This window comes from Bacillus rossius, chromosome 1 (assembly GCF_032445375.1).
Source record: "Bacillus rossius redtenbacheri isolate Brsri chromosome 1, Brsri_v3, whole genome shotgun sequence".
NCBI lineage: Eukaryota > Metazoa > Arthropoda > Insecta > Phasmatodea > Bacillidae > Bacillus > Bacillus rossius.
The window spans coordinates 85,375,478-85,387,754 of record NC_086330.1 but is presented as its reverse complement, the minus strand read 5'-3'; the positions used below and the strand labels follow the sequence as shown (position 1 = coordinate 85,387,754).

The 12,277-nt window shown below is 35.4% G+C and overlaps 1 protein-coding gene across 6 annotated transcripts in view; it reads right to left on the bottom strand.

The window, feature by feature from the left end:
- LOC134538825 (gamma-aminobutyric acid receptor subunit beta) overlaps window positions 1-12,277 on the bottom strand; it is a 299,365-nt gene that overhangs the window by 88,942 nt on the left and 198,146 nt on the right. For 4 of the 6 annotated variants that reach the window (XM_063380343.1, XM_063380352.1, XM_063380367.1 and 1 more), the window contains exon 5: window positions 2,561-2,643. In XM_063380343.1, the coding sequence (XP_063236413.1) occupies window positions 2,561-2,643 (83 nt within the window). Of the gene's footprint in view, window positions 1-694; window positions 833-2,560; window positions 2,644-12,277 lie in introns of all 6 variants that reach the window. The other 2 variants (XM_063380386.1, XM_063380379.1) reach the window with 1 other exon arrangement.

Genomic DNA, 12,277 nt, shown 5'->3' with positions numbered 1-12,277 from the left:
GTTACAAAAGAAAGGGAACATCTAGGAGTAGGTACCAGGTGTGGACATAAATGCAGAGTAAGTAGAGACTAAGTGTGGACATAGAGGCAGCGTGAGTAGGGACCAATTGGGGACATGAAGGCAGAGTAAGTAAGGACAAAGTGTGGAAATGTAGGCAGAGCAAATAGGGACTAATGTGGACATGAAGGCAGAGTGAGTAAGGACTAAGGTGGACATGAAGCAGAGTGTGTGGGGACCAAGTGTGGACATGAAGGCAGAGTGAGTAGGGAGTATGTGTGGATATAAAGTAGAGTGAATAGGGACCAAGTGTGTACATAAAGTCAGAGTGAGTAGGGACTAATGTGGACATGAAGGCAGAGTGAGTAGGGACCAAGTGTGTATATGAAGGCAGAGTGAATAGGGACTAATGTGAACACGAAGGCAGAGTGTGTGGGGACCATGTGTGGTCATGAAGGCAGATTGAGTAGGGACTAAGTGTGGACATGAAGCAGAGCGATTAGGGACCAAGTGTGGATGTGAAGGCAAAGTGGGTAGGCCTGGAAGGAGGGAAAGTCATGTCGCACTTGAGACCAGCTGCTGCAAGATGGCGCCGTTACCACGACACGTGATGCTCTCCGGCAGCGCTGTGCTCGCACTCTCACACTCTCACTCACTCTCACTTTCACTGTATGCCACTGGCTGGATGATCCAGTACCTGTGGATAGGTTAATTTCGGTCGCCCTCTGCCTGTGCCCAAGCACGCGGAACTGTGGCAGCTGAACTTCGTTGGAGATAAAAACTGATTTCGTGCCCTCGTTCCATTTGTACCGAATATCGCGCATTGTGTATCCAACTGTGAGTGACAGACAAACAAAAGAATGGGGACTATGAAAGTTTAATATAAGGGATCATGTAACATTAACATTACATCTAAGATTGGAGCAACAATAATAATAATAATGGAAAATCTATTGACATCTCAAAAAGAATCATTGAAGGAAATATCATTAAAAAGTATAAAATATCAAAAGCTTGACTTCATAGTAGATACTCTAACATACAACTACTTTAAAATAATCATACAGTAAGAAACATATTACTAGATGTGAGGGTTGGAATCAAATATTCATTCATTAATGATCAATGGGAATCAACATGATAAATTATTCAATAGTATGTAAAAACTCTATTGCGGTGTTCATTCAACATTTTGAAGAAGCACAAGCGAGAGTGCAGATGTTGCTACGGGATCACACAAGGTACATGCACGGAGGAAGTACGGCATGCAGTCCACTCAGCAGGGAGGCTGGGCAGTGGGTGGAGTCAGCAGTCTAACAAGCTCTCTACCGAGGCGTGCAGCGGCTGGAAGCTGGAAGAGAAGGTGCATGCCAAGCGTAAACAAAGTATAAGTAACGGTCATGCTAGGCTGTCAAGGAGAGTCTGGGAGGATCAGCTAGCAGGCACAGCTGCCTGCAGATCTCAGCGGGTGGGAGAGGAGTCAGTGTTAGATGCACAATGCAGGTTCAGCTCTCTGCCGTGAGAGAGAGTACTTATCCTTGGCAAGTTTCGGCTTGTTTTTCCGGATCTGACCACAACACTGTCTTTCCAATACTCAAGTAGTTACAAGAAACAAACAGAAGATGGCACTAGTTTGAAAGACAAGAGAGTATTGCTGGTGCGTGGTGCGCCACAAATAATGATTGTACGGTAGGTATATTTGGTGCAGCAGTTTGAGAAGAGTTGTCTGTAATGTTGGCATCAGTTCCTCCTCGGCCAGGGCACGACGCTCAGTGCTGTTTGTGAGGAGGACAGACCGAAATTAATCAAACAGAAACACAACTTTGGTAGGAGAATTTACAGTGTACACAATCAGGGTATTGTATTACTCTACATTATTTACAGTACCAAGTACTAATACACAAATACCCAAAGTACAAGACTTTACAGTTTATCCATCTGTTAATGTTTGGACTTTATCACTCTTTCGTAATCATGTGCTAAAAGTAACGATAGATCTTGAACACAACTCTATGACTATAATCCATTCACAAAATGCTCATGCCTTAGCGATGGTTGTGTGCATCGCTTTACTACTTGGTCAGCTGACTCACTGCCAGAGATTAGCTCAGCTGTTACAGCATGATTTAGTCTACTATACTTTATAATATCTAGAGCAAAATAATTTTACAAATAACAGCTCAAAATTCATTGAAGAGAGTACTTAAAATTATTTAAAATATATGCTACTTATCAAGCCTATAGCATCAGGATCATGCTTTATTGAGTGATGTATTTGACAGTAAATATAAAGTTAGAAATTATAAACAGTGCTTATTATCTTTGACTGCTTACAAGCTAGCATGATGCTCAGGTTTTATACATTTTTGTAAGTACATAATATTGTAAGTTTGCGTTCAAGGTCTTCGCCTGAATATTGTGAAAACTTATAAAGTTTGAGCATTCAAGCACTTTAAAGTATATTGTATCCTTAAGCTTTAAATAAATTAGAATGATATCTTTTGCAATATCCAATAAATATTCTTAGATTAATTTGTGCATGAACTGCATGTAGTATACTTACAGCTCTCAATCTCAATGTGGCAGAGTTGTCTGTCCATGGGGAAATATTGCAGATTCATGGGACAAGATGCGGTGATGGTCAAACTGGAAAATCACACCACTGAGTTTAAAATCATTGTTAATTATAGCTACCACACAACAATGAAATCATTTTAATGTATACTATTTTCAGCAGTTTATACATTGAGATCTGATTTGTGTACCCAGACAGTAAAATTAAAAAGAAATAAGATGTATGAATAATTTTATTTAGTACAAAATTAAGATTTGTATTTTTGTAAGTCTATAGCGGTAAAATTATCTCCACACTTAGATGTATTACATAACCGACAGTTATACAAACAATGAAATGGAATATCCATTTGTATACCGAATGTGTAATAAATTCCTCACTATCCATTTATATGTAACACATAATACTATTTTAGTTTCCTGATTTTATATTTTGTATGTATTAAATTTTATTCGTTATTTAACACTGTGCGTTACGTAATCATTCTGTATCTGCAACTCTACTACATTCGTTTGTAAAGTTTAGGGAACAAACCAATCTCAGAAAGACCTCTGTACCGACAAAGTCGTCAAAATTATACAGGTATGTTTTTAGTAACGTGTGTGAATTTGTTTTGTTAAATTCTATAACATTGTTTTTTCTATCTCTAATCATATTGTGTTAGTTATTTGTCATTATGGGCTCTCCATATTTTTCTTTATGTTTTTTTTTTTTGCTGTACTTTTGTTTTTGGCTTGTCAAGAGAAATACATGGCTACAAGGTGGGTCAAGGAGGGAGGCTTCAGATGTGTGCAGCTATGGAGTTTAAACAGTAAGGCCGAGACTTCTGTTAGCTGTTCCAAATCATAGTGACTTTATGAACTTGTGCACGCATATTCTTATCATAGGAAGGTGTTTTGGTAGTAAAAAAAGGGGGGGGGGAGATATGTTCATATTTACCTCTTTTATTGTTCTTTAAAGACACACAGCACATTTACGATCCACAAAAAAAATATTTATATTTATGTATTTTTCGAATTATAATTTTAATGACTTTGTTTAGTCAGAAATAAGTATGATTTTTTTGGGATAGGTTTTTTGTGAAATTATTATTAAACTTATTTTGTATTTTTAATATCTTGTATTTTTTCTTTATAAAATCAAAGCATATTTGTATACATCCATTATATTAAGAAAATTTAAAAGTAAACGTAAATGTATCATGCTCAGAAAAAAATATGGTGATAACACTTTGAGTAAACCAATTGCCATAAGAAAAAGAAAATACTGGGATGTAAATCATAAATTGAAATTTTGATGTAAGTAAACAATTGTCATATTAATTTATGGTGTATTTTGATAGTAACATATGTTATTAATTTATACGCTTTTTTTAGTCCGCACAAGACTGCTCCTTATAGTGATAACACTTTTTTCATTTGTTTCAATATGGTGAAAAATGGGTCTGAAATTTCACGAAGAAGACGTTCCTGTTAAACCTGATAGATTGTGGTATTAAAACTATTCAGGTGGACATTGACACATTAAAGAAATAAAAACTATTTTCTTGAATTCGTGGGGGCAGGCTGGCATGGTAGAAGGTTTGGTGACAGAAGATTTGGTTCCAGTAGATACAAAATTGAACGCCAAGTTGTCAAAAACCGCTTTTAACAATGTATCACAGTGAAGGTATTTAAACATATGAAAATGTATGTTTAGAGTGGAGCAAACTGAAGGGAACCATGTTATTTAAATTTGACCCTTATTTAATTCAGGTAATATTGTCTAAGTGTTCAGGTTTTCCATTAGATCTTTTGTTAAAGGGATTAAGCCTAGGGGAAAGGTGGTAACTGTTGAAAGGAAGGCTTTGGGAATATTTGGGTCCCAGAAAGTTTAGACATGATTTGAAAAATTCTTTCGCGAGGCACTATCAACATCGTGATGAAAGAAACTAAAAAAATTAAATAAGGCTTTAATAATAGAAATTGGTGCGGAGGTCAGGTAAAGTAACATATAATTTCTCTTGTTAAGTCACAATGTACCTACTAGACTTTTCCAAGTAAGTCAACGATTTAAAAAACAGTGCAGTAGAAGTAGAAAACGTCATGCATGGTACACAGCGATATTTTGTTAAAGAGGAGGGCAAAGCAGTGACAGGGAGATATTTCTGACAAAACCTGGGAGGCATGGCATTGCCTATTTTCGTTGTGGGAAAAAAGTTTATTTTGCTTGTAATTGTCCATACAAAATCAGATATTACGAAGAATGTTTTAAGTGTTGGAAAAAGAGCACATAAAAAATGGTCGGAGAAAATCTCAAAATAGAAAAACTGAGGATGAACATTTCTTGAAAATTAAAAAGTAACAAAACAGAAATTTCTGGGTAAAATTGAACACTGGGAAGGAAGCTGTAGCTAGTTGTATGGATACTGGAGCCAGCAAATTGAAAGGGATGTGTAGTAAGATTATGTTTCCGAAAACATGAAAAATTGCCAAATTCTCACAGAAGCGTGATTCTTAATAATATCTAAACTAGTATGTGACATAGGCTTTGGGATAAATTTTTAAAAGATACGAGGGCAATTTTATAATGTAAATGTAAAGCCATTAAAATTTGTTAGATCGATAATTCCAGATAAATATAGGGAATAAGGTACTGATAAATTAAAAAAAAAGTACACACGTTTACAAACGTGATAGGTGTGATTGATGCTTTATTTGAGTTACAAAATAAGACTTAGTTAAGTCAATCTCAGATTTTGGGGATGACATATCTGATACTTTAGGTAAATGTAAATTATTACCTCATGAGATCCAATTGAAAAATGACGAACCAGTTGAACACAGCCAATATCAATGTTCCTCAATGAATTGAAGGCTTTGAAGTATCAATGAGTATGAATAGTCCAGAGGGGTAATTAAGCATACCCTGATACTTAATGATTCTCTTGCATTTTTTAATACAGACAGAAAAGTGAAATTTAGGTTGTTAATCACTACATAGTATAAAACCAAGTCGCTTCCCGCTGTCTGTCTGTTCCTATGTATGCTTAGATCGTTAAAACTACACAACGGATTTTTATGCGTTTTTTTAATAGATAGAGTGATTCAAGAGGAAGGTTCATGTGTAATATACATTCATAATATAATAGAGAAACACTGATAATTTAATAGGTTTCTAATGTGATGTAAATAAATACATTTTTTGCGCTTACATTGTAAGCGCTGGCTGAACCCTACGAGATAGATCAAAATAATGTACTACAGTATTGTACACCCTAAAAAGGTCTTCAAAAAAGTCCGAGATGGTATATGTCTATCTTTTAAGGATAACTCACAATAACCTTTTTTTATCCTTTACTTTTTACGAGAAATAATGGCTTATTTACGAATCGATTTTAAGCAATACAGCATTAATCCTTATCCAATTAAGTACCTTAAATACATTGTGCATTTAATATAGATCAATGTGGCCCTTTATAGCATGCAATATAAATGAATTTTTTCGAAGATATTACAGATTTAAAATGCAGGGACAAAGCGGTTGCGGCGGTACCGGCCGGGGGGCCGGTATATAAAGACATTCTGTAGTATATTTAGTATCAGCATTGCACCCGTGCGAAGCCGGGGCGGGTCGCTAGTAGACTATAAATGACTAAGTCTCAAGGTCAAACTGGAATTAAACGACACTTAATGTTGAGTTTTTATTTCAGTATCTAAAAGAAGCTAAGTATTTCAGTTTTTATAGTCTTAACATTAGCATTCCATCACTATATCTTGGAAGATAGATTAAAAAAATACCATTGTCTTTGTCACCCTGTGGGGTCACTTTCAATGGGAACAATTTAATTTGAAATAAACTTTAGGGAACAATGTTCATCTCATATTTTTAGTATGACTTTTAGGAACAGATTATTTAACCATTATTTGTTTTCTGAACGATATATGGGCTTTCAATAAGAATTTTGAATAAAATTTAAAGGAATGACTGAACTAAATTATTAACAAAAAAAAAAAAACAAATTTACTAGGTTTCATTGTTTCATAAGGGATAAGGATATATTTTTTTTCTAAATTCGTAGATGGTTGTGCAAAGTAGTGTGCCTTCTTAACCACACTCAAACATAAATAAATATATATTAAATCCAGGCCCTCAAACCGGCTGTCTCTCACCCTTTGGTTTTGATACTGTTTCGCACTTATAGTAGATGCCTCATCAACAGATGTAGACAATGTTTTGCTAGAGGGAGAAAAAGAATATTTAAAAACCTGTGGCATGTGACAGTAAAAACCTAAAAAAATAATAATATATATTTAAGCAGTTATAAAAAGTAGGGAATTATCGTGTGTATTTGGGATGGAGATGTTCTCCACATATTTAGAACATGATAAATTCGATCTTTGCACTGATAACCAAGCTCTTGCATGGCTGTTCACTCCCCAATAGGTAGTTAGGAAACATATGACGAAGTGTTTAACTAGCTTCTGATTTCAAATCAACTTGTGAAAGGTAAATAATACCGTGACGTGGATGTATTATCCCATAAGAATGTTTAATTGAGTTTGCATTGAAGGTAAATACCGAAAGGGTAGTAAACATTGTTAAAACGTATCAAATTCTTCACAACATTCCTGAATCTGGAATTAAAATTTCAGAAAGGTAAACTGAAGCTACTAGGGAAGAAAAGAGAAAATTTTAAAGTGGTAAAAAAACAAAGGTATTTGTTTTGAGATTCGTTTGTAAGTATTTATTATGATTTGAAGTCATTTTATATTTAAATTATTATAATGATGAGAGTATCTGCAGGTGGCAACCTGTATTTATTACCTATTTTCGCTGGTAAGTATTTATCGCTTTTTGTAGTTATTGTCTATTTGAAGCATTAAAAATTATTGTTAAGAATATGACGTGTTTGGGAATAGTAATGTTCGAGTTGGCATGCCGTGTGCGAAGGCATGTCGTGGCGTGACGTCAGAGGGAGCGAGGTGCAGTGGACGGACAGCGGTGGGACGAGCGATCCTCCTCGGACGGACGCACATGCAAGCACTGACAAGCAGAGCGAGTCGTGGGGCGCGCCGCGCTTCAGACTGCTAGTAACGCAGATTGTGCGCTCGTATATATTGCTGTGGTGCTCCGCCTAACGAGTGAACCCAACTATATTTTAGTCACTGTTGCAACGTAGCTAGCACATCATTTTCGTATTTTGCGTGGAGTGCAAGATAAACAATCAATGAACTTTCCTTTCGGACCGTACTTATGATCTTCAGTAGGTGAAACACTTAGTAGGACTCTACAATCTTAATGATTTGCTGCAGTGGTTAGCCCTAAATTTAAACTCACATTAGCTGTGGAACTGTAACGAAAGTGCAAGGAAAAATGGCAAGCGATTTGTATAGGTGCATTTGTACTAAGCAGCTGATAATGCATTTATGATAAAACACAATACAATATGGGCACACAGTTAATTATATCAAGTTTTCTTTTAATATGCTTTATTTATTTATTTTACTGACTTGTTTTGAATTATGGGGTGTTATTAACAAAGGAGATTTTGGAATGTTTTTATTAAATTTTTATTTATAAATATGGTAAATGTTTTGATAATTTTTAATACAACTTTTATCAGACCATTAATGCCATGAGGTAACACATGTTGGGAAGCAGTGAAGACTCTATTGGTTACTCTTTTTTTGATTATAACTCAATTTTTACACGACACTTTAGTTATATTTCACCCATTTGATAGCAGCAAGGCCACACATACAGGACAAGCGCAGGGCAGGAACAGAATACTCACTCAGCGAGTGTATCAGTTTCACTCGCCTGACCCGTGAACCTTTGAGTTTTTGGAAGCCAAGAAAGGTATAGACAAGTTTGTTGTTCCTTCTGCATTTCCATAATTCTCAATTTGGTGTTCACATAGGTAAGGAGATTACTCAAAAATAATTCTGAGGATTTTTACTGGCCCATACTAAGCAATGAGATGGACGGACATGTTAAGGAATACCCGGATTGTCAGTTAGGGAAACAGCCTCAAAATAGTAAGTTGGAGAATATTGTGTCGAGATACCTGTTTGTCTTTAGCAAAAATATATATTTGGATATTTTTAATCCCTCCCTCGCACTTGTAAGGAAACCAGTCGTCCATATTTGTTTTTCTGTTACCCATGGACATAAAGATGCTCTTGAGGAGAAAGTAGGGAATATTTTTTCTGCCACAAAAAGGCTAGTTTTAGACTTTCTATTGCCATAGATAACAGGTAAAGGATACGAGTTTTGTTTGAGGAGTAAAGCAAGTGTTTATGTCACCTTACTAACTTTTTTTAACCTAGCTAAATGTTTTACAAATCTGTTAAAATCTGCTGCTTAGATTTTTCACAATGAGAAACATAGAAGTGGGTTAAGAATAATTAATATATTTTTTAATGTAGCCCTGAGTTCTGTAAAACAGTGTGCTACCAGGCACTCTCTCAATGATCTTGTGTTAGTAGGGAACTGTTTCACCATTTCTTAAATTATAGAACATTTTCCACGATTGTGTAAGTTTTACGATCCTCGACTGTTTGGAAATGTTAAGCAACTAACTCTAGAACCTTTGCAGAAAGCAAGGTACAAACTAGGTTCTCGGAACCCTAACAAGTACAAAACGAATTACCTTGTAGTTTTTAGATATGTAATGCCCATCAAAAATGTAGATTATGTATAGTCAAAACTGGTAAAGCCATACAGTGGTACTTTTAAGATATAACCATTTCGGCATTTGTAACAGTGGATCCCGTAGAGCCAGAAAACGATTTATTTTCAAACAAGTCACATTTGAGTCAGATAAAATGTTTTGCGAGAAACGTGTGATAACCATTTGTAATAATTACTGTTGATACTATCGACCAAGTTGAGATGTTTGTAATATTTTATTTACTGTTAATGAATTTTATGTTTTTATGAAGTTTTATCTTGCCAACCGAGGGCTTGGTTTAAGAAGTGAACGCTGCAACGACCATGGTTACCATAACCATTTATTTTGTAAACATCTGTTGACGAAACCACATTTTAATTTAAGTTTCTGTTTCATCGTAGCCGTGGAAGTTTTGCCCTGCAATATGTTTCTTCAGACGAAAAAATAAGTGGAAATCGCTGGGTGCGAGATCTGGGCTGTATGGCGGATGGTCAAAAACTTGCCATTTGAAAATGTTGAGTAGGTAGTGGTTTGGTTTGAAGCGCCGTGCGAGGACGAAGCTAGCAGACTCCGCTCGTCAGTCCATCTAAGATGGCTCCAAGTCCCGCAATCAGTGCCGTAGCCAGGATTTTGTGAATGAGGAGGCCCAGTATGACCATTATATTATTTTATTACGATTGAGTTTTTTTTAATAATTGAATTTAAAAAAATGTTGCACACTAAAAACTCTAGGGAATAGTAAAATTTTAGAACTTAGTTCAAAGAAACCTTTTAATTTAAATTTTGGTTTGTATTTAATTGTTTCTAATGCTTTGTTTTCAAGACCATTGTTTGATGATGTCGTTAAAACAACCCCCCAAAATTATATATATTGTTGTTATTAAATAAATGAAACACACATATCAAGATTGTATGAAAAATATACTTACAGTAACACGTAATATAGACCACTTGCAAATACAATACGTGTCGCTTCTGTGTGTGAGACATGTCGGTCTGTAATAGCGAGGAATATACGTTATTATAACCCAGTAAGGTTATAGTATTCTTATAAATAATCTCTCTATAACCTTATACAGCTAAGTTACTGTAATTTTCTAATTCAGTCTTTATTTTTTTTAATTCAGGAAGGGAGGAGTCAGGACCATTCGCCCCCCCCCCCCCCCCCCCCCATCGACCGGCTAAGCGTCTTAGCAGTATGCGTGGACATTAATTGTGGTGCCAGGAAGCATGAAGTCAATCAGAAGGAGGCCTTTTTTCTCATGATGTAAAACACTCTGGTTCTTGCTATGTGGCAACGTTGAGGTGGTTGTTATGTGGCAACACTGTTGTAGGTTCTGAGTAGGTCACTGTCTGCCATGCCTCGGTTCAGTTCCGCGCTATGCCTTTCGGACTTAAATGCTCATCAGACACATTACAGCCACAATGACTAGAGTGTTGGAGGCGTATATTGGGCAGTTTGCCATTGACTACCTTGACGACGTCACAGTGTTTTCGGAGACCTCATGTGTCCCGATGTGACATTTCTTCGGGTTGGCTGTCAGGTGGGGGATTGCTAATCTCTCCAACACTAATGCTAGGTGGCGGCAGTGGTATTCCCAGGTCTCATAAAACACTGTGACGTCGTCAAGGTAGGCAATGGCAAACTGCCCGATATAGCTATCCAATACTATAGACATCATGGCTTGAAATGTGGCTGGTGCGCATTTAAGTCCGAAAGGCATGGCGCGGATCTAGCACCAGTCGTGTTGAATGAGATCCCAATGTGATTTATAGCTCGCTTGTTGACCCGCATGCCGAATAGTGAGAATTGATACTTACCAAAAACATTTTTACAAAACAGTTAAAATGAAATACACCAGAACTGTGCTGGAAAATTATTATTTTTTTTTTTACTTAATAGGGACAAGATTATATGGTGAGTTGCAATAAAATTGAAATAACACCACAAAGCATTTCTATACAACACATAACACTGAAAAGCAAGTTAATACACTATTTAGCACCGAATGTAACTAAAATCATGAAATCAATAAGAAATATAACAAAGCACCACTCTAATTACAGAAAAATTGACATTTTATAATGGAAAATTCATTGAATGTAATTTATTCATAATGAATGAATGACCTAATGGAGTGGAAAAAAATTAATTAATCTTGCATCACTTATATAAGTAACACATTTTTATATCAATTGTGGCACATGTTTCTAACAGACAAAAATTTGCTGATATAGTTTTATTTTTCTGAATATTTCTGTTATAGACATGCTTATTACTATTGATCTTACAGTATTAGTGCATCAAGTGTCAATCAAAATAAGAATATTTTGGTGAAAAAAGTATTAAACATATTTTAGTTTCATATTTGTTGAATAATTTACTTTATAAATTAATAAAAACATTATATAAAAATAAATAAAAACAATAACACCGGAATCTCTTGTTTTATAAACGAAATTAAAACGATTAAAAATAAAACCATTAAATCTTGTCCCTAACAATTATTAATTATACTAAGCATTAAATAACAATATGTTTATTATTATGATTACATTACGGCGGTTCCTATAGCAGTTGTCTAGTAAATTATGAACTGCATTGTATTTCTGAATGGTAAAATATTCTTCTGCAAACTTACACACACCCTCATCAAATATGAGACACGAACTCGTGAACCTAATGTCAAAAGTCAGCATGCTGACCACTGCATGAAGAACCAAGCTTGTAGCGAACCACTACCCTCCCAGGGCTGTGATAAGTGGTGTATGATGTGAAGATGAGGGATGTTGCATTCACACCCGCTGTGCTGAGGCAGCGTTTCTTTGTAAGTGTTGCAATTTCCGAGTTCATCGTTTCAAACAGGGTTTCTTAAAATCAAGAATCATTTTCCTAGGTATAGAAAGTAAAATGATCAAATTTTGATAATGAGATGAGAAATTCAAGATAAAGTTAAATCTAAATGTAAGCTTTCAATAAGTTACATTTTAAATAATTTTAGATTTATTTATATAAAACATTAATATTAAAGGAAGAAAATTAATTATTT